This window comes from Coturnix japonica, unplaced genomic scaffold (assembly GCF_054131305.1).
Source record: "Coturnix japonica strain WE unplaced genomic scaffold, WE-NBRP24 Scf040, whole genome shotgun sequence".
In the NCBI taxonomy this organism is placed as follows: Eukaryota; Metazoa; Chordata; class Aves; order Galliformes; family Phasianidae; genus Coturnix; species Coturnix japonica.
The window spans coordinates 688,679-715,980 of record NW_028188943.1 but is presented as its reverse complement, the minus strand read 5'-3'; the positions used below and the strand labels follow the sequence as shown (position 1 = coordinate 715,980).

Here is a 27,302-nt window from a genome sequence, read left to right as displayed (position 1 = left end):
TCTTTTTTTCTTCCTATTATAAATTTTGCAAACAGATCACTTAACCCAGAGCAGAACAAAACCACGTGTAATTAGCTGTGAAGTAAGTGACACCATTCAATTCATGAGAATTTTGTTTTCTGCTTGCTCAGAAGCACAGCACTCAGCACAGGATATGATCTGCAGTAAGAAAGGAACACATCTGACACATTGGAGTCCTACTGGGATTTGGCAGTTTATTTCCATGAGCTGATTGTCAACAGTGGGGGAATTAATGACCACGTTATAAGCAGTGTGCATCTGCACACAAGCACTTATGTTTGGCATGTATAGTGTCACACGCGCAATGAAATTAATTACAGAATTATGTGCAATTATGGTTATAAGTGTAACACATTAAGCAGTCTCTTGCCAACTATTTAATGCACGTACTCTCAGTAAACTCATTTTTTTCAAGGATTCACAACTCTTTTCAAACATATACTTCAATTTAAGCAGTTCCTGGAGTTAAAGTGGTTGACTTGTGATTTATACTCTGCTGATGGGGACATTTTTTTTTTTATTTTCATGTCCTTTTAAACTGCTTATTGTAAAGATTTCCCCCCATTGCAGTGTTTCTTGTGCCACTTCTTCTTACTCTGTTCCCTCATTTTTTAACTGACTTTCCCTTTGTATTGTCCTGTCATTATACGTACCCAGAACAAACAAGGTATGGAACAGTGTCTGCCATTGGTTTGTGTCTTACTGTATTGTGGTTAGGATGGAGTAATTAAGGTGAATAGACCCAGGGTTCCAACACCCCCCAGGGGCAGCCCCAGGTCCTGCAAGAGCAGCTCCGGCCCTGCTGCAGCCCTCACCATGCCACTCACGTCACACTCTCAAAGAGCAGCTGCAATTCCAAGGAGGGTTATTTCATTTGGCACAGAATCTTTTTTAAATGGGTCGCTTCCCAGACTTATGCTGAACAGCAACGAGCAAAATTAACTTGTAGAATTGTGTGTAGAATTATCATGACAAGTGTTCTAGCTGTATCAGCCAGCAACTACATCCCTAAGATGCAATCGTTATTTCATTTTTGTAAGCCCCTTCCCCATTTTCAGATGTCACAGAATGACAGAATTGTAGGGGTTGGAAGGGACCTGCAGAGCTCATCGAATCCAGCTCCCCTGCAAAGCAGGCACTCTACAGCAGGCTGCACAGGTTGGCATCCAGATGGGTCTTGAATATCTCCAGAGAATGAGACTCCACAACTCCCCTGGGCAGCCTGTTCCAGTGCTCCATCACCCTCACTGTGAAGAAGTTCCTTTGTATATTGGTGTGGAACTTCCTATGCTCCAGTTTGTGGCCATTTCCCCTTGTCCTGTCCACACAGACAAATGAAAAGATGGTGGCCATGTGCCTTTATCTCCCACACTTAAATGCTTATAAACATTAATCAGATCCCCTCTGAGTCTTCTTTTCTCAAGGCTGCACAGACCCAGGTCACCCATTTCCTCATAGGAGAGATGTTCCAGGCCCTTTATCATGTTTGTGGCCCTCAGCTGGACTCTTTCCAGACGATCCCTGTCTGTTTTGTACTGGCAGCCCAGAACTGGATACAGTACTCAAGAACCGGATACAGTACCATATACGTATTTTTTACTTCCATAACTCAACACAACCTTCTGTTTGGGAGACAAACAGCAACCTGTTTGTGATACACACCTGCAGTGTGTATCGGTGCTTTTGACTGAGTGAAAATTCATACATTCAAAATACGATTGCCAAGAATATAAAAGGGATCTTAGGCAGCTTCTCTTCCCAGAGTTTCATCACTGGCTGCTGAGCTCATAGACAGAGCTGTGTTTGACGGGGGCAGTGCCTGAGCACTTCACACAAAGTGGCCAAGGAGCAGTGCTGCATTTCTGCATGGCTGCATTTCTGCATGGCTGCATGGCTGCCTTCAGTGCTGCAGGAGCTGTCAGTGCTGGTTGTCTCCTGGCAGTTGGAGCCATTTGGGCTCCCCAGGAGTAATTTTGCAGAAAGCCTAAGAAAAGAGAAAAAGCAGTGTGTTTTTACAGACAGCCTTCTAGGGAGAACAAAGCGCTTCCCTTGATTTCTGCACATAATTTAGGGATAACTTAATTAGCTTCACTGAAGTCATGCTAATTTACCTTAGGTAAAAGTGATTCTCTTTCTCCTTTTGTGAAAAGGGAACAGTGTAAATTTCCTGATGTTAATTAAGACAGAAGCAGACTATACCTTCATGTATTCAGTGCAAAATAAGCAAGACTAGAACACAGCCCAAACTTCAGATTACAATCACTGGCATGGTCATCGTTTGGCACAGGCATCCGCAGCAGCTGGGATTTCTGCAGCTGGCTGATAGAACAGCATAAGGAGGAACGTGTTACAGAGGTGCTTGAGAACTGCGTGGGTTTCTTTCCATGAAAATATCAGAGATTTGGGAAAGCTTTTTTGAGGGGCAGGTGCTACAGAGAGCCACTGTGCCAGGACCGTGGGGAGCTGCGTGGTGGGGTCACCATAGGACATAGAAGGTTCCAAGTTGGAAGGGACCCACAGGGATCACACAGCACCACCTAGACCTGGTGTCAGAGTGGTGTCCCAACACTCCCTGAGCTCCGGCAGCTCGGGGCTGTGCCTGCTGCCCTGGAAGCTGTGCCATGCCCACCACCCTCTGGGGCACAGCCTTTCCCTCACCCCCACCTGCCCTCCCTGACACAGCTCCATGTGTTCCCTCAGACCCTGTGGCTGTCAGAGAGCAGAGCTCAGTGCTACCCCTCCACTCTCTGTGAGGAGCTGCAGGGTGCCATGAGGAGCTGTAGGGATGCCATGGGGAGCTTTAGGCTGCCATGGAGCTGCATTCTGACATGAGGAGCTGCTATGAGGGAGTCATAGGGCTGCCTTGAGGGATAACTAAACACAAAGACTACTAATACATTTCTGTTATTGTTTCATCTGAGGACCTCTATAAAACAGTGTAAGAGATTATTCTTTCACACCATTGTCTCAAAGTTTGCTGAGGACACAGATGGACAAGTCCTGGTCAAGGGTTGAGAAATCCTTTGTCTAAATCATAGAATCATAGAATTACCCAGGTTGGAAAAGATCTTGAAGATCAAGTCCAACAGCAGCCTAACAATAGCACCCTAACACTAACAACCCTTTGCTAAATCATATCCCTGAGCACCACATCCAAATGGCTCTTAAACACATCCAGGGATGGCGATTCAACCACCTCCCTGGGGAGCCTATTCCAGTATTTAACAACCTTTCTGTAAAGAAATGTTTCCTAATATCCAACCTAGGGACACATATGGACAAGTCCAGGCAAATCACAGTCAGAGTTGATGAAATATTTTGTCTGAAGATTTGCAGTCCAAAGGCAACGACAGAGAAAGAGATAAGCCACAGCTTAGTGGCTGGGAAGCAGTCTTTTCTCAAGGGAGATGCCATCTCGGGGGTTCTGCACATGGCTCTTACCCAAGTACCCAGGAATACCACATTGGCAGAAGAAGGATAAAAAAGGGACCAATAAACATGACATCAGGTGCTTCACAACATGATTCCTGCATGCTGATAGACTCTCCTGGGCCTGCTACCTGAAACTTGCCCCTTCCTCTTGGGCCTGCTCTGTCTCTACCTGCTTGCTGCCTAAGGCCAGCCACTCTGCTGCTGCTCTTCCCTGCACTTTTGCCTTGGGGCATTGCAATGGCATGCAACAGAATACTGCTAGGTCTTGGTGGTGACTATCCCTGCTTTATGCAATTTTTGCTTCTTTCCTATATTTCCTATTGCCCACTTTCCCTTCCCCATCACCCTAATTCATAATAGTTGCCAGTCCTCCCCTTCCCCATCTCCCTGATTAAGATTTGTAATAAGCTGGTTGGACCACCATTTGAACTCTTTGTTTCTTAATCTCATGTCAGGTATACATATATCAAAGAACCTCCTCTCCTTCCTATGAATTGGAGCAAGACAAACAGCTGTAATAAATAATGGTTTTCCTTATCAACATGTGTGGGATCGCAACCTTCCTTCCTTGCAATTACCCTAGAATAACGATTTTCTGCTAACTCCAAGTGGGCCTCAGCGTGAGTTCCTCAGATCTGAACTTTACTTGAGGATAATCAGGGTTGTTTAATTTTTGAGCAGCAGCTTCACTGAGGTAATTGATTTGTTCTTGAAATCGTGGTTTCAGGGAAATGCTCTTTGTAATTTCCTCAGCTGATATTTCATGTTGTGTAAAATTGCAGCTGTCACACTGCTTTGTATCACAATATGGTTTTCAATGGAAACATATCACCAGCTACAAGTGATTGTTGAAGGAAGTTTAAAAAAGGCACAGAGAAAAAGAACCCTGGAACTGTGTATTCTTTGAAAAGCTATAGAAAAATTCATGGCAAAATACACTGAAGTCTATGGACAGCAACTGTACTAATCGCAGTTCATGGAAGTAATATTTTTTTGATGAATAATGTATGCAGAATGAAACTTATTCAGTACAGTTCATCCTTTAAACAATGCCTGCAAAGATATGACAAGCAGCTGGAGAGATCTTTGTGGTGTGTGTTAGCCATGAACACAAACTACCAGTAAGCTATTAGGGAAAGTGCAAATCGTCCTTTACCTTACAAAATCTGTGTATTACAGAAACACACAAAAGGCTTAACTGGAGCTCTGCTAGCCAAGCGATGGTACATATTTTCAACATCTATGCCCTTGTGCATTTTCAAAAACCTCCTAATTTGTAGCACTTAGAGACCAAGGCATGATGGGCAATGGGTGGCGTGAAGCAATGCTGCGTGAATGAGTATTGGCAGCTGGGTGAGAGGTGTAGAATGGGTATTTTATTCCTCTATCCAGTTGCCCTCTGGGATGCCAGGCCCTTGGCAGATGGACATGGAAGGACATAGAAGAGACAGAGGGCACAGCTGAAGTGAGGTACATTTTGAGCAGGCACAAGATGACGCTATTGGCGAGAGGATGGCCAGGCACTCTGCCAGAGCCCAAGGAAGCTGTGGGTTCTCCATCCCCAGTCAGAGTCGGAGCTGGACTGGCCCACGTCTGCAGTGGAAGCAAACCTCCAGGCTGGCCACATCTGAGCAGAGGACTGGAATTGCATTCTTCCAAAATTTGTCTAACATTTTTTTTGTGTGTGATTTGCTGTTCTTAAATATACGTATATATTACACATGTTATATAAACATTTAATTATTGTGTATTTGTATACTTAGAATATATCATAGAATCACAGAACAGTTGTCTGGAGGGACCTTTCAAGATCATGTAATTCCAGCCCCTCCAGAATTGATTGCCATGTGCATACTAAATATGTATACATCAGCTATGTAGTTGCTCGTTTCTCAAAGGACACCATGAGTATTGAACTGAAAATCTATCTGTAAAATGGAAGTATGATTGAAAACCACACCAAGATATTTTGAATCCAGTGATGTTTCTTATAATAGAACTAAAAGAAATCAGGCTTGCATGTCACCCACAATCTAACAAAATGTGTTTCTATCACATAATCTCTAATTCTAGGGTTTGACCAGTTTCATTTCATTATTTCAGCTTCTGCTTTTAGCTGTAATGTTTTAAAACTTCCATTGGAGATCTCTTGGTTTGCTTCATTTCATCTCATTCTATTCCTCAGTTTTAGACAGTGACTATAGCAAAGAATGTTTCTGATTTTCCTGAAAGTCGTCATTTACTCACAGTGATTTCTGACAAATGCTCTGTTGTACAGTTTCTTTTTTATGATGATTGCATGGAATGTGCATATCACTATTATTTCCTTTAAGCCATTTGGATGAAGATTTGCTTGTACATAGACAAAAGCTGTATACCTTGGCTTTCTGAGTTTTGGTTGCATTTATCTTGCTTTATTTTTCCATTTAAGGATTACTCCATGTTTAACCAGCATGGAAATAGCACAGAATTTGGAGGTTTATTAATATCTATAATACAGAGCATTTGTGTCTGTCTCATGCATTGAATAAGATGATAGAAATGGGAAAAGATAAATGACAGGATTTTACAACTGATGTAGCAGCTGTTTTTGTGATGGAAAGCAAAGCCATTTCAGTCACTCTTTAATATGATTGGGCGTAGCAAGGTTATGCACTTGAGGAAGAACTGACAGAGGGAGCACTCTTAATAAGGGACAACTGAATTGTTGTGTACGAAAGAAGTGTGAAGCAGAAAGAGAGCAGTGAGACTGAGCCAGAGGAAAGCCTGGAGCCTGAACCTGTTGAGCGTTAAATCCCCTTCCCAGGAATGTGACTCATTTGTAGCAATCCATGTTCCAAATCAAACCATCAGCAGACACATCTGCCTTAATCAGGGAGTATCTTTTCCAGACATTTTCTGCACTAATGGGACACATTTTCTGTTCATATTTTGATGGACAGAACAGTGCAAAAAACAGTCATCCTAAGTGAATATTTATTGTTGTATCTGACATTATTAAATGCCAAGCAGACATTATTTTACTGCTAGATTTTTAAAAAGATTCAGAAACACTCTGCAGATTAATGCAATTCAAATATAGGTATTTCAAATGCATAGTGATATTCACAGTAATCAGTATAAAAAAAAAATCAAATCAAGTCAAATCAAATCAAATCAAGCATTACTCCTCCGTTTTCACATACTGAGTTTCCTGGTAAGGCTTACAGCATCAGGATACGATGAAATTCTTTAAAAGACCAAAATGAACAGCCACTTGTTTAATTGCTGTAGACTTTTATGCCAGGTTAGACCTATATTTGTTTCATCATATGGGAACAGTCCCATTCTATCCCAGACAGCCATTTTATTGTGAACATTGCTCTGCACTGCGAGACCACACCTATGCCAGAGGTACTTGTTTTCTTCCTACACATTAACTAACTTTGGTTGTTGAGCAGCATTGACACCAGAGGCTGTTGGGCTCCTTACCACAAAACCATTCCTCAAGAGAGGCTGAAATACAGTCTTACCCATCACTCTATGATACAGTGCACAGAGGGAGAGAACAAAGAGGGAGACAAAAAACTGAAAAAGAGAGCAAGAAAGAATATCCTCCATGTGATCTTCTGCTTTGTGTTGATTAATAGCATTGCTTGTTCTGCATGACAGTTACTCCCAGTGTGAACTGATAGATCATCCAGGGATCTTACCCAAGCCAGTTACCCATTAACTCGTAAACAAAGTATAAATATTAATTAATAATTCTTGGTTTTACAAAGTAAAGGACCCATTAAAATCAGGCAGCATGGAGATTTCATTTAGAAACACCTGCTGTCTCTCTGACTAGGCTCCCATAGGCAAGGTTCAGTGCGACGGCAGTGTCTTTTGAGGGTCGTTGGATGCCTGGGAAGCAGCAGCAGCACTTCTGTACCAAAGTGTTTCCCTTCCCCTATGCATATTTTAAATGAGGTGAACGTGCCCTGTCACTCACCAGCTCCATCAGCTCCTTATCTTAGCAGCTAATCTTGCTGCAGGTAGTAAAAAAAATTACTGCAAGCTATTAAGTTTCTACTAAAATGTCAAATTCTGTGGAGTCTTGAAAAGAAAATGAGTGTATAGTCCCATTCCAGCTAGACAGATTGAGTTTGGTGTCCACTATGAACTAAAAGATTTACTCTCCAGATTGGCTAATTCCTTGAGCATTAAATGCCCCAAGAAAGGGAGCAAACATACTATTAATAACTCTAATGGCTAAAAAGCATATTATTTTCAAGTGATTTGTTAATCAGCATGAGTTCTGCCTACAGCTATTGTAATCAGTCATCTTTCTCCAGTAGTAGCTAGTGTCTTAATAAGGAACAACAAGGGATTTGGAGGAGCTAAAATTGTTCAGGCTCGAAGGACGATAACAGAAATTATTAACCAACTTGGATAAAAGCCACCAAACAAGATGGGAATACTATTGGAAGGGCAGATTGTAAAGCCTCATTGGAAACAGATAGAGCCAAAGAATGAGTTTGTGAGAACGTCTGTTCCGAAGCTGCTTCCCTCTGATGAAATTCTCATCCATAGTTTAAAATGGGAAGAGGAATTTTCTTGCATAAGACATCAGTGACTCATGGCTGTGGCTGCAGGAGGGACCTTGGATTTCTGGTTGAGCCTGGGGTGATGAAGCTGAGCCTGGAGTCCCCTGCAGTGCCCTCAGAGCTGCCCGCCAGACCTTGGTTGAGTTCTCAGCTAAGCAAACAAAATGATGATAATTTGTTCCTTAAAAAAAGAAGAAGAAAAGAAAAAGAAAAGGAAAAAAATGAAAAGAAAAAAAAAAAGGAAAAGAAAAAAAAAGGAAAAAGAAAAGAAAAAGAAAAAGAAAAAGAAAAAGAAAAAGAAAAAGAAAAAGAAAAAGAAAAAGAAAAAGAAAAAGAAAAAGAAAAGGAAAAAGAAAAAAAAGAAAAAGAAGAAGAAAAAGAAAAAGAAAAAGAAAAAGAAAAAGAAAAAGAAAAAGAAAAAGAAAAAGAAAAAGAAAAAAAAAGAAAAAGAAAAAGAAAAAAGGAAAAAAGAAAAAGAAAAAAAAAAGGAAAAGAAAAAAAAGAAAAGGAAAAGAATAAGAAAAAGGGGGGGAAAAAAAGGAAAAAATAAAGAAGGTTCTTTGCTGTTTATGCTTCTTTTTGTCCTTCAAAGCAAAAAATAAAAATAAAAATAAATAAAAAATTTGGGCTTGGCCCCAAAACTCCAGCATCCAGGAAGGGTTGTTATGACAGATGTGGTGAGCACCAGAATATCTGTGGGCAGGGGAAGTGAAACCATTGGAAGAAATTGCCCAGAAGTTGTCTAATTAAACAATTTGTGAAAACATTGTTGTCGTTGCCTCAGACAGCCTGGTTTGTGTGAGTAATTCAACGTTGTGTGAAGGCTGGATGAATGAATCTAATCTGTTTGAAGCTTCTGGCTTTATTGGTAACATTTTATAAATAAAATAGCAATACAGAGGGCTGTAGAATCCCAGTGCTCAGGTGGGATGCACATGATGAGATGCAGGTAGTGGACTGTAGAACACCTTCTGGGCAGGCACCCAGCACCCAAAGCACAGGACTGAAGGACACAGCCCAGAACCAACGAGGCCACTTTGCAAAGCACAGATGGGCTTTCTAGGATGTATTTTTTTCTCCTGCACTTTTTAATTACTTCTTAAATCTGGGATCTTTTTAAAGCAAGTCAGGAACATTGAATTACCATTTTAGGTTTTTTGTTTGTTTGTTTGTTTGTTCATTTGTTTGTTTAGAATTATTAAACTGTTTTTATTACATTTTCAGACTTTCTATGGAATAATAAAAATTAAAAAGCTTAGATTGAGAAACAACTCTACAACATTTATTAGATGACTGGCATCTATGAACATAAGATTTCTTCATGAAATTTTGTTAATGAACCCACAACAAGCAGGGGAGCATTTTGGTGCCCTGATGTACACAGGTGGTTTCCCAGCAGGTGGCCAGCACTGGCATTCCTGCAGTAATTGATTAGCTCAGGTGTACAAGTACAGCACTGATTGATTACCTATTAAATAACACTCCATTGCATTTCTTTCAATTATACAACACAGGATAGCTGTTGCCAGCCAAGAATTCCATGATATCAGACATATTGATGACTTATAATTGTTTATTTGCATTTGGAGCTGAGGACTTGGAGCAAACCTCTGTGAATGGCCACGAGGAGCACGTCTGTATCACACAGACAGTGTGCTGGGCTGGAGGACGAGGGCTTGGATGGGTCACTGGGCTTTGTGACAAAGTACTGTGAACAAAGGGGACAGTCCTCCTGAGCAGGGCTGAGCACAGGATCCTGCCCTGGGCTCCAGGTGGAGACACAGCAGCTCAGGACAGGCTCTGAGGAGGTGGTTCCAGCTGGGGAGGCCCTGCACTGCACACCCACCTGTTGATTTAATGCAGCTGAAAGCTGGCACTGCGCCTTGCATTGCTCGTGCAGTTTTAAACACACACAACTCCCAGATACTGGAATTTTACAAGGCCACATGCACATGTAAAGCAATCCTCTTGCTATTCTGAGGCAAAGGGAAGCTCTGTTCTAAAAATCTAACAGCTCTTTATGGCCATGTCTCTCATCTGATTGCTTTGCATCATTTCTGTGATCTCACTTCAGGATGCATTTTGGTTGGCTGTTTGTGAGAGCTTTTGTTAGTGGTGCTATTCTGGGACTGCATCCAACTTGCTCCTCATCAAGACCTCTGAGAGAAGTTTCCACATGAACCAAAGCCCTTAGAAGTCAGAAGTTTGAAGAGGAGATGCTGCAGCCAGTGAGCGGTGGGACATCCAGGGTCAGAACTATCATTACAGGTACAACAACAACTCCACTGCTGTTCCTACAGCCTAGACATGGCTGGGGGGGGGGGGGAGAGAAGGATGGGGAAAGGGGGATCACACATTCTAGCAGCCCCACTATCTGTACCAGGTTGGCAGAGGCTTGAACCCCCTGAGCAGTGCTGGGTCTGCTGGCCTCTGACACACTCCTATCCAGGGCTGATTTCCAGAACAATTCGGCATGAACAGGGGCACCCAGAGCATCAGCAACATAACGAGAGGAGGGGTTGTTCTACACATGCTTCTTTTTCTGAAGAAATCTTTTCGCCATCATCTCCCAGTGTGCTTTTTTTTTTCCCCGCAAAGCTGTGATCAAAGTCTTCAAACATATGGCTCCATGGCAAGGCAAGGATTTCCACAAGCTCCTGGACTCATCCTACCGCTCCAGACATCAGCTTCTTGGGCAGTCATACACATGGCTGGGATCCTTTGGGCTGTTTCTACAGAAGGTTGCAGCACTACATTACAGAGCCGAACCACTGCCTTAGGAAAACTATTCAGCAGAAGCAGCTAACTAGTGATAGGATGAGAAGTAATGGCTTCAAAGGTGTGCCAGAGGAAGATTTAACAGCCCTACAAAGTCCATCCTCCTGAAGATAAGAACAGGGGAGAGACCTGAAGAACATTCAGAGCCATACCAGGACTGCATGGTGCAGTGCAGCACAGTCAGGGCGCTCAGCATGGCCACAGTCATTGGGCAATTCCCAGCCCCAGCACCAAGGACTCAGGCTGTGCTGGTGCTACAGAGTCATGAGAGAAGCACTGCAACAGTGGGAGCTCTGCACAGGGGCTGTGCTGAGGGGTGGGCTGTAGGAATGCAGGAGTCATGCAGCCGCAACATGTGTTGGTAGCCATGGCAGGGGGGGATTTGATTCTGCCAGAAGCATCATAGCAGGGTACAGCTCAGGTATGAGGAGACAACAAGGTGTGTGCTGCAGAAGACTGCAAGAGTAAGAATTCATGAGTAGCCATAGTTATACATCTTGCTGAACAGATTCATTTCCCAATTTTAAAATGGCATTTGTTTTGTCATGTTTCTTATCACCATTAGTGCATAATGGGACACTGTGCATCAGTTTAAATGAATTCATAATGAGTGCTGTAGCAAGTCTATTGAATAGGAGATAAATAGGTGATTATTCTGACTCTGCTCTGATGAATGGGATTACTTATGGAGTTATGTGCCACTTCCACAACCTTTTATGGAGAGAGATACCATAAATCAGAGCAGACTGGGTGACCCATTAGATGTCATAGCCAAAAAAGAGGAGGACTGACTACAAGAAGTAAACCAGAAAGGACTGACAATGCTAGATGCCAGCTAGCACAGATCAAAGAAGACTGATGAAATGTGAAGACATAATGTGGAGACTTGGGTGACCAGGACCCTCTTAAGGGAGTAATGTAAGGATGCAATGAGAAAAGGAAAGAAATGAAGGACTTGAGACTGGTACAAGGCAAGCTTTAGGAGAGTCATGGGCACATTCACAGGAAGGTGCATCCTTCCAGCATTTCCCTCTGGGCTTGAGGGAAATGAAATTAATGGTGGGGAAAGGAAGGGAAAGAGCAGGGAGATGCCGTAATATGTATGTTCACTTTTACACAACGGTAGAAGAAATGAATTAGTGAGAATTTAGCAATGATATCTAGAAAGTTAGAAGGTAAATGATGTGAAGTGGCCACAGATGTATGATTATTTCCTGAGGACATCAGCTGAATGGATGATGGATATTGTTGCCCAACATTTAAAGAGGGGATGCAGGCTGTAAGAAACACAGAAATGGCTATGCTTTGGACAGATGATCAGGAACAAGGGAGAATGGACCTGAGGTCCTGGAATCAGAGATGAGAACAGATATCTTGGGTGGAAGGAACACAACAGACAAGGTATAACATCCAGGACACAGTCTGACCTGCTAGCATTAAGAGAAAATGGCATGAGTAGGAGGAGGTGCTGGGCATAAAGTGTGTGATTTGTACCATACAGGATAATAGTTCTGAGAAAAGCACTTCACAGGGAGCATGTCACATTGCAAGGCATCACAGGAGACAGGTAAAGCTGTCATTCAACTACTTACAAAGGCTGACAAAGATAAAGAAAAATTTTCCAAAGTACCCTCTGAAAGCAAAATAAAACTCAATTTCAGACAGCTTAACGATATTTCATCACGTTTTTGTGGACACTGAAGCATGATCAGAACTAAAATTCAACTTGGTTAAGAAGTGAGAAGAGAGATGGGAGTTCCTAGGAAGAGCCCGGCTGATTCATCTGCACTTTGATGCTGGAAGGAGAGCTGATACTAATGTGCAATGAGTAGTTTTGGGACAGTCTCTGGAGATACAGAAAGAGCGGTTGAACTTTGGTGGCAAGGACATGCCCCAGGGAACCACCATGTGCCAAGGGAGAGGGGACTCACATCAGGGGATGAGGTCACTTCCCACTTGGAGAGATTTGTTTCACATTTGAAATATTGTAATAAAAACTCTGAAGTTTTTGCTGTGCTGTAAGAGAGATCCTTCTCATACTGGCAATTGTGACATTGTGGGAAACTTCTAGAACAGACTGGGAGCAGGTGGTCTAAATGGCAGTGCGGGCTGGCCACAGGATATGTAGCATAGTCTCTGGTGCAAAAAGTAGCAGTGACTTTAGTTTGGCAAATAGCATGGGTGGCATGGAAAGCCTGAAACCACAGAAAAATGCTGAATCATTAATAGTAACTATGAATGACTGGAATGAGTGTATATAAGGGAGAACTCATACATATATTTTAAGAAAACATAAGCATTACTGTACAGGCCTTACTAACAATGAAGTTTGGTTGTATAATGCTGAAATTTTATGTTTGACTAAGAGATTCCCACAGGAATGAAAGTAGAGAAGGGTTACAGCTGCAGTCAGTGACTGTCTGGACTTAATGAGCCAGAAGATATGAACAGAAGAGCTTCTGCGTCAACACGATGAGCCACTGGTCAGACTCAGTATGGATCACATTTGAGTCCCAAAGGCACTGAGCAGTGTACATTCCTCCAGTGTCACAGGCTGGGCAAACTGCTCAGATGTTTTCCTTCTGGATGAATGTCAGTTTTCCAGCTGCAGGGTATATCCCATACTCAGAGAGTCGGCCTGGTATTGTCCCCCATAGCACTTCTGACCAGAGCTTCTGTCCTTCCCAAACACTGCTCTAAATACATGTCTGGCTCCTGACCCACAGAGCAAGTGGGTCGCAGTCAGACTGCAGTGATATGCCCCCACCTGGGGATGAGCAGGATCTCATGGTCACAGCAGGAAATACCCCAGACTGCCAGCACCCTGACAGGCAGAAAAGATGTTCAGGCAGAGACAGACAGTCAATGAAGTAGTCCCTCAGAGACTGAATACACGTCCCAGGTGTAAGGGATACTACAAGAGGACCATGAGAGATTGCTTGACAAGTTGGCAGTGCGGTGCTGCCTGAGATGGAGCTCACATCTCCTTACTGAAGGAGTGACAGATACGGTTAAAAAGAGTTGGAAGATGCACATTGCACTGTGTCCTAGGGTCCTAGCAGCAAAGACTGCCCTTATTTCTGTTGTCAAATACACATGCTCCCCCAAGGGCAGCTGGTATCTTACATATGCCAAGCACTCAAAAATGCCTCTCTGTCACCGTGTCATGGTCTGGTCTCATAGAGAAGTTTATTAGACTGCCTCTCTGTTCTTCAAAGAATAACTCTGTATCATTTACAGAAGGCTTAGGAATGCCATGTGTAATGTGTGCTTTAAGTATTTGTTTGTTCTTACTTGAGCGTGGCTTTTGATGTAGGTCTACCCATTACATAAAAGCCAGTAAGCTAGAAAAGGATGAAAGAAAATGAAATGGTCTGTATCATATCATTCTGTATAGTATTTGTGTATACTGAATATTTCATTTATTCTGTAATCTGCAGATAGTTTGAAATTGAAAAGCCAGGCTATTGCAATGGCAGCCCTTTTGTTCTTGGAATGAGTTTGGCTTACTCAAGCAAAGCAAGTGAGCACCTGATTAAAGGCAATATCTATCTTTAAGGAAAAAGGCTGTCATTCTGTTGAGCTATTGAGCAACTCCCAAATTTATTTAGCACTGTACATGACAGGAGCATGAATGGACTTCTTCCTGTGAGATGCAGTCACATCCATGGCAAAGTCAAGTCCCCACTGTCCTGTCACTGGAGGGGAGCCCAGGAGCAGTGGGGGCTCTGGGGCATATGCAGACACAGCACTTGGGATGTGAGCACACAGAGCAATGCCCAGAGTCCATGGGGTAGGAGAACCATACTTAGGACACAGGTTCAGGGAAAACCCGAAGTGATGTGCCAGAAGAAATACCACATGGGTAGATGAGTGGGATGTGCAGCCTCAGAGCAGTAATCCTCGGGGCTGGAAATGAGAGGATCTGGATAGGAAATGTCCCATCCCTGGAGACAGCCCTGGGAAACCTGATCTAGCTGTGGATTTCCTCATTCACTGCAGGGGGGGTTGAACTAGATGGCCTTCAGAAATCCTTTCCAACTCTAAGGATTCTATGATTCCAAAAAGGAGAACCAAGTCACAGAAAACAACCCAGTGCATGGGATACTGGCTGAGCAGGACCATAGGCAACCCAGTGCCCTCAAAGTCTATGGTGGTAAGAAACTCTTTACTCACTGCAATATTCCTGGAAATCTGGTGTTGTTCCTAAAATGCAAAGCATGGCTGAGATTTCCTGGAATGAGAGAAGAGAGTGAATGTCTGGAGAACAAGTGGTGCTTCCCTCCTCCCATATATATACATATGTAAATAGCTTGTGACCCTGAGAAAGGCAATTCACAAGGAAAAGTGAAGAAGATACATAAAAACCTTTTAATCTTAGCAGGAAAAGATGCATTATGGAGAATGAACAAAAGTATTCTTTCCATAGCAAGAGCTTCTATTTTATTTACTTACTTCGATTTAAACAATAACTTGTTGCTTTCTTATTTTGAGACAAGATGTAGGATTCAGAACTATGATGATCAGAAACGTGGTTAATATTCAGCACAAAAGTGCAGAAGGCTGATTTTTTTCACTGAGAGAACTTCACACACCCCAGCACTTCACGGGAGGCTGCTAACCCTGCAGACAGTCCCACAGCCAGAGTAGCACCGCCCCTCATCTGCTGGGAGGGGCACTTCAAGTTCTGAATGCTGAGGTACAAGTAACCAAAGAGCACAAGGAAGAGGAACAATCCCCACCTTCTGGAATTCGCACCCAGCAGGGGGCCAAGGCACTCTAGGACTCCTCTCTCCACTCATTGCTTCCTTGGCAGCTGGAGAAGAGAAGGAGAGTCACAAGGAGCCACGTGAAAGCACTGCAGCATCTCTCCAGACTGCATTCATCAAATCCCACAAGCTGAACCTAGCTCTCTTCTATAGCGTGAACTGTGTGCTCAAGAGCAATGCTCTATGCAGGCAGGATGCAGAGGCAGGTAGTCAAGTAGAAAAAGATGGACTGTACAGGATTAGCACAAAAGACACCAAGCTGAGTGGTACGGTTGACATGGAGGAAGGAAGGGATGCCATTTGGAGGGACCTTGACAGACTTGAAAGGTGGGCCCGGGTGAACCTAATGAGGTTCAACACAGCAAAGTGCAACGTTTTGCACTAGGGCCAGAAGAACCCCAGGCACCTGTACAGGCTGGGAGGAGTGGTCCTTGAGAGCAGCTCGGCAGAGAAGGACCTGGGGGTCCTGATGGACAAGAGACTCAACATGAGCCAGCAGTGCGCTCTGGCAGCTTGGAAAGCAAATGGTATCCTGGGCTCCATCAGGAGAAGGGTGGTCAGCAGGGATAGGGAGGTGATTATCTCTCTCTACTCAGCTCTTGTGAGGCCCCATCTGTTGTACTGTGTCCAGGTGTGGAGCCCTCAGTACAAGAAAGACATGGAGATTTTGGAAAGGGTCCAGAGGAGGGCCACAAAGATGATCAGGGGGCTGGAGCACCTCCCCTATGAGGACAGGCTGAGGGAGTTGGGTTTGTTCAGCCTGGAGAAGAGAAGGCTGCGGGGTGACCTCATTGCAGCCTTTCAATACCTGAAGGGAACCTGTAACCAGGAGGGGAGTAAACTCTTTGAAAGGACCACTAATAGCAGGACAAGGGAAAATGGTTTTAAGTTGAAAAAGAGGGAAGATTCAGGTTGGATGTTAGGGGGAAGTTCTTTACTAGGAGAGTGGTGAGGTCCTGGAACAGGCTGCCCAGGGAGGTTGTTGATGCCCCGTCCCTGGAGGTGTTCAAGGCCAGCTTGGACGGGGTCCTGGGCAACCTGATCTAGTAAATGTGGAAGTTTGGTGGCCCTGCCAGGCAGGGGGGTTGGAGCTTCATGAACCTTGAGGTCCCTTCCAACCCAGGTCATTCCGTGATTCTGTGAAAAGAGACTGAGTTGGGGTATCTGAGATCCTCATGAGAACCAGCAGTCAGATCTGGCACACCCAGACCAGTCTGGTTACAAGAGAGGGGAAGAGGCCAGAGAAGTCCCATTTTTAATCTCACAGGTTTTATAGGATTTTAGGCAATATCCATGAGATTTTATTGAGCAGAAAGAATTTTTACATTTCTGATTGCAACAGTTTCTGAGATCATTCTGCTCAAATCTCATCAGACCTCTGTATTCAGAAGTTCATCTGCTTGCAGAAAGTGATCAGACTTCAGCAAAGTGAGAGTACAAATGGGAGGAAACAAACATGTCAGCTAATGGACAATGGAGCCAGGAGTCTTAGCAGTAATCAAAGAAAAGCACTGTGAGCAGTGCAGGAAAGTGACATACCCCTCTCAATATTATAGATCAGCTTTTACTGAACTCAGCAGAGCTGTCTCAAGCTTTAACTCCAATGATATCTGCAGAGCTATCACTACTTTCAGTGTACCTTTCAGTGAAGGTGAAATAACGTCCACAAAGAAAGTGTAACTCCAAAGCGAAAGGCTGAGCAGACACTTCATACAGAAGCACAGCTCCTGGCCCATGCACTACTCACTGCTTGGTCCCACTGGGTGCAGGACTCACCTGCAGGCCAGACCTAACACATCTGGCAAGCACGGTTCATCAGACTGCTAATGGAAAGCAAAGCTGCCCATTACATGCTCTCTGATGTGCTGCAGATACAGAAAAATGAACATATAAAATAAGATCACTATCAACTAATTTCCCATTGGTGTTTTTTGGTTTTTTGTTTGTTTGTTTTTGTTTGTTTGTTTGTTTTTTAAATAGAGAAAACTCTCTGGAGAAGGGAGAAAGAATGTTTAAATATTGATTTAATACAGAGAATGGTCTGATGGTAATACATTTTCAGAAACACTCTTAATGGAAGGCTCCATCACAGTCATACACTGCTTCTAACAAACGCTTGGGCAGAGTGTTTCTCTCATTCCTGAGGTATAAGCACACAGAACAAAGCAGAAATTTTTCTCTAACTCCATAGTTATACTATGTTCCATGGGCTGCATCTGGCCTGTGGATTGTTGTTCCTGATCTATATGTTATTTTACCTCACTTTATATTATTTTGCTCCTGTTTCTTTAAGATATTCCATATTTTAAAATGTCATGTTTGTGTCCTTTAGATTTGGCATAAGAAGCAGCTGGAACTGGGCTATCTCCTCTAGCTGAAGTAGGGCTCATTTAACACAACATATTTCACTTCTTCCCATATGCTGCACACCCACAGCATTACACAGCTATTTTTCCTCCAAGAGAAAGCACACCCAACTCACAGCCTCCACACCTGTTTTAGCTCCTGTATCCAGACTAATCAAAAGAGGCTCCACAGAAGATAAGAGAGCAGTCAGACATCCTCTGTTTACTGATTTACACATCACACAGCCTAGCCTTGTGAAAGCAATGTTGAAGAAATGTAATCGGTTTATTTGCACTGTGACAGCCGCGTAAACCACAGAAAGGAATGTGACAAATGAAGCCATCAGCTGTGCTGTGCAGGGAGTGAATACATTACACTTCCAATTACCAAAGTAGATAATACATTCCTTAAATAGGCTGGCACTGAAGCCCAGAGCCATTGTCATGGCACCACTGAGCATCCCTAGCAAGGCACTGGGTGAGAGCACTTCCCCTGAGGACAGGCCCCAGATGAGGCAGGAGGTGATGGCCAATCTGGGCTCATGAGGTGCTATCAGGGATGGGGCTGACACCACACATAGGGGTGGCAGGAGAACAGGGGCTACACAGTGCATATCACTGCTGGAGCAGTTGGGGTTGCTGTAGGGAGAAGTCCTGGATCCAATGATCCTGACATCAGAGATACTCTTGTGGCATTTAAACTGATAGGACCCATATACAAAACGATTCAGGCAGCTTTTGCTCATTAAGGGATACAGTGTGGTACACAGCAGCCCTGAAAAATCTCTGCTTCTGTCTAGCAAACACTAAGGGCCTCTGAGCCACTAATCTGACTGTAAAGTTAAGAAGCTAAAGCATAGTGCCACTTAACCTTGCTGTGAGGAGACTGCATGCCTTCATGCATCTCAGCAGCTATGCTCCTTGGTGCTCTGTCAGTGAACCCCATGGCTATGCAGTGCAATGGGCACTATGTGCTTGGGGCTGCATGGACACTGCACCCACCCGTCTGAAGTAAGAACCCTGACCTCCTAGTAGCCACCCCATGCCCCCATCTCTCCAGCTCCTGAATTCTTCTTCACACTGCACTGTGTTCCTCCAGCTGGGACCCACAGCTCAGAAACTGGACAAGAAATGTCAGAGCCATGTGGATTAAAAGGCACCTCAGGAAATTCCCCCGCTTTGTACAGGCCAGCAAAAGTTCTGCTGCCACCGAAGTTGTCATTGGCTGTGGGGGGTGGAGGAGGGGGGAAGGCTGGGCAGTGTTTCTAGAGGCACACAGCATACTTGTGCTGCTCACAGCAAAGAGGACCTTAGAGAGACTGAAGCTGTGCAGCCTCTTAGCTTCTCGTTTCATAACCCATTAACTTTACAGACACTGTCCAGACTGCCTGCTCCAGATGAAAGGTCTCTGATTATCTTTCCAGGTAAATTAATGCCTGACATATTTTGTTATTAGGCTTTGAAAGGCCTAATAAATAAATTTACTAGACAATTTCTTCATTCAGTATTGCAGTTTAAACCAACAGACAACAGCAGAGAAATGGTTCATTGAAGCTAACTGCCAAATAGCTGGTATCATGATGCAAATCAACCCTGAACAGTGCCCAGCAACACTTCTGGTCCACCTCACAGCACACAAATACAACTCCTGCACACTGCCTTCTTTGTGCACAGGCTGCTGCAGTCTCCATTCAGCTGAGCAAAGGCTCAGAGTTTCTGTCCTCCCCCTTTCAGTACAGTTATCCCTCACTGGGGGCACAGAGCACGTACAGTCCAGTGGTCCAGTGGAGAGGCCACAGCCCCCAGAAGTGTGAGGAAGGGACTGGGCTGCACCACAGCAGAGGTGGGTGCTGTGCTGGGAATCATCTTTTCTAAGCTGATATTGCAAATGGACCACTGAGATGATCCCTCATACATCAAAGCCTGAATTCCCATTAGCTGTTGAAAACTATTTAAAAATTACTCTCAAAATACTTCTCCTTAGTTCAAAAGTAGACAAGGCAGATATTAGAGATGTCAGAGAAGACACTTCTTTATTCCCAGTGGAAATGTTATTTGTACCTTCTAAACACCAGAGCTATTACAATAAACAATTCCATGCAAATAGGAGATATTTATGAGCAAAGAGGCACTCATGGGAATGAAATTATGAACACAGGTTCTTATTCTTAAAATAGTCCCTATTTTATGCAGATTAAAATTCTCCCTTGAACTATTCCCGTCCCTGTTCCCACCCCAGCACATGTCAGGAGGAGTCAGCCCCAGGCCATGCCACCCAGCCCCTGCCTGGCACAGCTGGGCTCCTACCAGCCGGATCACCAGCTGCTCCAGGCTGCAACCAAACCTGCTGCCTCAGGTGTGCCTGTCATGCTTATCACTGGTTAACAGGCCAAGAGAAGCTGCTGAACCAATGTTCTTGGCCTGTCTCACAGCAATCTCATGCAAGTCTCAAGTAGTAGTAGCCATAAATGATTAATTTTCAGCAACATGAGACAGGACTCCATCTGCATTGCTCTATACCATGGCTGTTACTATATTCTGTTCTACAAGATTTAGTATTAGCCTCATGCATCTGTGAGAAAGATTAAACAAACAAACAAAAAAATAAAAATAATTAAAATATCAACCAACACAAATGACCATGTCTAACTGAGAAGCAATGATTTTGAAGGAAATGAGTTTTAAGATACCACTGAAAGTTGCTAACAAATCTGAACCCTTACAAATACATCATCAAAATGCATCAGGAAGAGATACTTCTACTCAACAATTCCATTTGATTGTTTTGAATTTGGTTCTAGGAAGGCTGTTTTTTTGTTGTTGTTGTTGTTTGTTTTTTTGAGGGAGAAACAGAAAGAGAGAGGAATACTTAAACAAAATATCTTGATAATCCATGAGCTTATGTTTGGAAGAAAAAAAGGGTACTTTGAAAGAGTGACCTTACAGCAAATTTGCCAGTAACAGTGGTATTTCCCAGGCAACCAGCACTGCACTTGCCCTCAGCTCTGCCCTGGGCAACAACTGGCACAAGCAGGTCAGGACCTGGGCAGCAGACATCCACACTGCCATCAGGCTCCCACCTGAGGGTAGCCTTCCATCCCTCCAAGATGGTTTTTACTTGGGCACCTGCATCTTCACTGTAGAACATGTGCTCAGCTTTGAAGTCTATGGAAGGGGGTGACTTTTTCTGCAACATAGCCATAGCCTAAAAATGAGCATAATATAATAACCACATGAACTTTGTTCTTTAATACCATTGGTGTTCTCAAAAATCATGCTATTCACAAATAAAAGCACAGTTGACAACATCAAATTACCAAAAGGGAATGAGCTCTGAACTTGAACAGAAGCTGGGGGACACAAATACATCTTGATACCTAAGGACATTTTGTACAGACAGAACAGCTACATTCCTGGGACGGGGACATGAAATTAAATGACTTTATGTAGTCAACTACAACTCTGTATTCACAGACAGGGAACAACTGGACATTGCATTTCACCATGCTGGAGTGGACAAGCTGTTCTCCCACACCGTATACTCAGACCTTTCTACTACCACAGTGTTGCTCATCATTCTCTTCCCTGCTTGCCTTGCTGCCCCAGCACCTTGCTGTCTTGGAGATGTGTAAGAAACATTCCTTGGAGACAGTAACTACAAGACAGACAGAGCTCTCCAGTTAAACCTTCAACTTGACAGCTTTTCCCACTGGAAAGATCATTTTGTAGGTCCTTTCCAACCTTGTGATTCTATAAGTCTATGAAAGGGCACAGTGGGAATAGCACAGTATCTCCTGGGCTCAAAGGACCCTTTTAACTCCCAGAGCCCCTGCAAAAGGCTTGGGAGTGTCTGTCACACTGCATCCTTATGGTTGTTCTCCCACAGCAAAGAGGTGGCTTGGTTGATGATAGCACTGTTGGATTAAAGCTCACTGGCCTTTGGTCACTTACACTGCACCTGGTACTGAGCTGGTGTTCAGAAGGGCCACCCACAGTCCCCATTTCTGCCAAGTGGTTTTCCCCATTTATCTGAGCTTGAACTCCTGTATCCATAAAACAGGATTAAAACAGACCTATGCTGTTGTGCACAGAAATCCATAATGAAACAATGCTGGTTATTGGAAAGACACAAATGCTCTCAAGTATGTGTGCAAAACAGTAGTAAATATTTTAATAAGGTATTAATGGTTGACTTAAAAGGCACTATGCTAATCTACAAAGAGCAAGACCGATGTGTCTACTTTCAACACAGGATTCTACACTCCTAATGGTCCTGTAATTTTCAGCTAAAGCCTGTTTCTGGAGGATTATCAATTGTCTCTCATAGGCATTACTTATAGAAAATTCTCAGGAACACTGTGCATATTTTAGCAGAGCCAGAATTATACAGAGAACATGCCTTATTTTCGTATCTATAGGAATAACTGGCTTCTGTGTCATTGTGTGCATAGGTTTTAAATTGTGGATCATCACATCAGTATCCTCCATGAACCTTAAATGCTTGTAAACATTCTACTTAGTAATGAATCTACATTTAATATAAATGTTTTTTTTTCCTGAAGTTTATTCTAGGAAGAAAAGAACAGAAATTCTCATAATAAAAAATAAATTGTAGGTAAATCATATTCTTAAACTTCATATACTATTATATTTCATAACTTAAATTCTACAAATCTTGTATTAATTAAGCAAATTTTAAGAAAATGAGATCAAAGCAGAGAGTACACAAAGCCAAGCATTTGTAGTTATAGCCTATGAAAGTCTAACAGTTCTCTCCTTATTTCCTTAAGGTAGTAAAGAGAACCATAAAACCACTGGTTGGAAGGGCTACCAGCCTGTTCAGTTGCTCACACTATGTTATGAACTCTCAGAAAGGCCTGATAAGGCATTGCTCGGGCAGACGATCTGCCCAGAACCAGACGATCTATATTAAAATACACGGCCTAACGCCATTGGCACCGTCTGAGAACCCCGGCTCTCTCCCAGCGGTGAACCGAGCCCAGCCCTGAGCCCGGCACAGAGCGACGGAATTTTCTTCTCCTTTGCAAGAAGCTCCGGAGCTGCTGCGCTCCACGAGTGCCATCTGCTGGCACTGCTGCGCATTGCCCGGGCGGCCCCGGCTCGGCTCAAGGGCAAATTGTTGTGAACTCCCTCGGATAGACAGCTATGTTGGCTGGATAATCACAGCTGCGATGTGAATATCGCAGCAGAAAAAAGAGGCATTTTGCCATCCAGCTGTAATTCTGTTATTCAAAAGGTAACTGTCAAATCACTGAAATCACATCCAGTTTAATTTAAACCAACTCTCTACTGCCCCCACCCTTTATCTGCAGAAGAAATCAATTTAGAAGGCTAGAGGAAACCTAGAAGAGTATCTCATCGCTTTAGTTATGCCAAGAAACTAAAACCTGTTTTGGTAGTCTCTGTTTCACAGACTTCCAAGAGTATTGTGGAATATTACTGCCTTGGAATGGAAAGATTTACAACCAGAAAGCCTACGAGTTATTACAAAAACAACACATTAGTTAGAGGATTTACTGTTGCAATTAGGCTCTCAGATGTGCGACATTCGGGCAAAACAAACAAACAAACCAAAACAGAAGGAAGTGCAATTGCCATACATACAGACAGCCAGAACAACAAGAATACGTTTTCTTTAACAGAAGAAGAATTGCTGTAGAAGGTAAGTAAAATAGTGAAAGAGAATGGCTACGCTCATGTCAGTAGATTTGAACAAATTATACTGGATATGGCTCAATAAATTTGTTAGCGCATTTCTGTATGGAACATCTGAAAAAAGGTGTATCCAAATCCAGAATTATCTTTAAAATGCTAGCTAGCAAACAGCAAAACTATTGCATTTATCTTACTGAAAACACAGATGCAGCACAAGTCAGCATTACACTGTACACAATCAGGAGGTGCTACATTTGATTTTCAGCTTTCCCCTGGAAATGAACCCACAGATTTGCAGAGAATGACACACTCATAACATCAGGCACTATCCCAATCACCTCATCCAAGTATAACTCAAAACAAGGCCTGACTTGATGTCCTCCGAGTTCATATAGAAACGCACTGCTTCAGTAGTATATTCATAGACTGTAGTCCATGATCCCCCACCCCCCTTCCACACATAAAAGACAGAATACCTTCTAAGATTAATGTAACCAATTAATTGCTGATAGGAACCTCCTCCTCTACCCAGCTGCCTCTGAGAGCATCTGTATTTGAAACACCATGCCAGAACAACTTCATCTCACTTTATAGTGAACCTGTTCTGAGGAACAGATGGTACATAGAGGATGTGCTGCACTGCACCCACAAAAATCCACTGCCTGCAAGCACAGCAGATTAATGGCCTTTCACAAATTATTAGTACATCCCCATTTTTCAGGTGTCAGATAGATGTTGCCTGAAATGTTATTGCTAGTACTCTAGAAATCCAACATCTACTCTATTTTCTTTCTTGTTATTTCTGGCAAAATATGTAATTTATGTCTTCCAAGCCATCTAAACTGCAATGTATTGACAGCCAGACAAACAAATGTGCTGGAAAGCAGATGCAAACAGACACATTCTTAATATATCTATAGTTAGGAAGAAAGAGGTCAAGTAAAGCCAACTGTTGCACAAGATACACTTTGGATTTAGTTCAGAGAAAGCTATGAGGAAGTTTTAATGTCACTTTCTTCATTAACTGTAATCTGGTCCACCTGAGGAGAAATGTGGAAGTCAACAAAAGCTAAGGTAAGAGCTTGCTCCTTCAGTCTTCCTGGCTCTGAATGAAAAGAAGAAGAACATACCAAGAAATCTTGCAGAGGAAAAAATAATCAGCTGGGATTTCAGTGAGAATTCCCAAGTGTACCTCAAGTTCAGGTTTCTGGGCATTACTTACACTGAACCCTGTGCAGTCAGATGTACAGTTGGAATAAGGCAAGAATAGTTATGTATGGTTAGAATAATACAAGAACAGTAATGTACAGTTGGAATAACACAAGAACAGTTGTAAATAAATAATCAGATGTTATCTATGGGAAAAACTCATCAACTCTGAGGCCTTCAGACAAGATGGAAAAGGTTGAGTCTTGCCACAAAGGAGCGATCTCCATAAAGAGATGCTGCCTTAGTGGTCAGCCCTTAAATGAAATCTAGGAGAGATCTCTGTCCTTTTCCTCAAAGGCAATACCAGCTGATCAATAACTGTTCCACACTTTGGACAGCCAGAGCTAATGATATTGTATATAGCTACATAGTATCAACCTTCTATTTCTATCCAGTTATAATCTTATGCGCACTTATTAAAATTAAATTGAATGCAATCACTTACAACTCCTGACCTGAATTATCTCTGCTTCACGTCAGACCTCTTCAGCACAGCACTAGGGATTAACTAGCACTGTAGAAGCACAGTATGGGCAAGGAGTCCAGGACACTGAGAGTGTAGCCTCCCTGACTGCTTGGTGTCCCACTACAGTGCTGTGACCTTCCTGACAGCATGAAGAAATTCTGGAACAAGAGAATAGCTTCACTGCATTAGTAACAGTCATTACACTCCTTTTTCCTCATATATTTCCCTCCTAGCCTTTAGAAATCTACAGGAATATTTTCAGAGCATCAAGCCTAAATTCATACTTGCAAAATCCATCCACATTTCTCCTGTAATTACAGCACACAGAGCAGTGCTGACAACCTGAAGTCTTTTGAGGCTCCTGTCCCATTGATCTGGACACTAAACAGGGGAAAGCTACTGTGGACGTTAGTGGATTCACAGCTGTATACCCAAATTTTCCTGTGCTCAAACTCATTTCTTTGTTTGGGAAGCTGAAAAGGAATTGAAGAGCATCAGTTAAATATTTCATGTTGTGCTGGAATGTATAATTCATGATCAAATCCTTGAGAAAGAAACAGATAAGATGGAGCTGCAAAAGCTTTAAATGAAGTATTTTCTTTTTGTAGTAAACTGACTGCTGAAAAAGTGCTTTTCTTCTTTTCTATTGGTATTATAATGAGAATTAAAAACGTGACAGAAGTAAGAAATGCACTAAATGGATTTGAACAGTTATTCACTTATACATTTTGTTGATTGATGCAATTAATGTTTTATACATGCTTTTCCAAAGGTACCCTGTTGTACTGAGTTCCTCCACATATCACTACCTCCCATAGGAATGGGATGCATTGGCCTCAACGTTTAAACAACCCCATGTGTTGTTCTTTTATTGTAGTAAGCTCGAGGAGTCACAGGGGCTATTTAGCAGTGCTTTTGGAACACAGCTTTTGGAACTGGTTCACTCCGTTAAAGCTGATGTGGTGGTTTCCAAAATCTGAACTTTCCTCCCCTTCTCCAGCTGGACACCCCTATCTCCCTCAGCCTCTCCTGATAGCAGAGTTGCTCTAACTTCTGTATCTTCTTGGTGGCCCTGCAGTGGACTCTGCAGCAGCTCTGTGTCTCTCTTGTACTGGGGAGTAGAAGACATAAGCAGACTACTTCAGATACGGCCTCACCAGTGTGGAGTAGAGGGGAAGGAGCTCTTCCCTCCTGCTTGCTTGAGCACTGAACTTAACAAAAACACTGGGATATGAACATTTCTTGTTTTCTGGTTGTTGGGCTTTTGGGGTCTGTTGTTGTTTATTTGGCTGGTTGGCTTGGAAAGTTCAATACCATTATACATGCGCTGGTAGGATCTCATCTGATAAACTGCATATAGTTTTGATTACACATATTCAATATAGACTAATTCAGATTGCCATCTTTTCTTGGCTCACTAACAACCAAGATCATAGAACCATAGAATGATCACAGAATCATAGAGTGGCCTGAGTAGGAAAGGACCTCAAAGAGTATCTAGTTTTAAACCCACTGTCAAGGGGCCACCAACCACCAGACCAGGCTGCCCAGATCCACATCACACTGGAGAATCATTCGGTTTCCAGATTATTTTAAGGAAAAGATTTTAATCCATCGTATTTTCTGAAAACTAAGAACTGATCCTGCTCAAGGAAACAGAATAGAAAAACATCACCCACAGGCTGCAGATATTTACCTCGACTTCTCTACATGCCATCCCCAGTGTGCTTTTCAACTCACCTTGCACAGTGACCCTGGCTTTTGTTATGGAGTCCTCTGTCTCACAGGGGTACTCCCCACTGTCCTTGGCAGTAGAGTCATGGATGATCAGAATGGCCCCACTTCCCTCCTGCTGCAAGTCGTACTTCTGGCTTTTTCTGATTGCTTTGCCATCCTTGTACCACCTGATGTTCAAATCCGGTTTTGACAGCTCACAGCTCAGGCTGATGTCCTGTCCTGCTGCTGCTGTCTTATCCTCCAGCTGTTTTGAAACCTCAGTAGGTTTTCCTGGAAGAAAACATTGCTTTTTGAGTAACAT

At 43.0% G+C, this 27,302-nt stretch overlaps 1 protein-coding gene across 1 annotated transcript; it reads right to left on the bottom strand.

Annotated features, from left to right (window-relative positions):
• Positions 1 to 195: 195 nt before the first annotated feature.
• LOC146752899 (myosin-binding protein C, slow-type-like) lies at positions 196 to 27,302 on the bottom strand. The gene is made up of 2 exons (XM_085531030.1): positions 27,005 to 27,302; positions 196 to 2,005 (listed from the first exon to the last, which is right to left on the bottom strand). The coding sequence occupies exons 1-2, from the start codon at positions 27,300 to 27,302 to the stop codon at positions 1,791 to 1,793; spliced, it is 513 nt and encodes a 170-aa protein (XP_085387156.1). The 3' UTR covers positions 196 to 1,790.

Bases quoted from the DNA above. Each gene is read 5' to 3' on its own strand.
- LOC146752899 (XM_085531030.1), bottom strand. From the start codon at position 27,302: ATGTTACTCAAAAAGCAATGTTTTCTTCCAGGAAAACCTACTGAGGTT. The intron at 2,006-27,004 runs GTGAGTTGAAAA...CTCTTTTCTTAG, and splicing joins AGCCAGGGTCACTGTGCAAG to GCTTTCTGCAAAATTACTCC.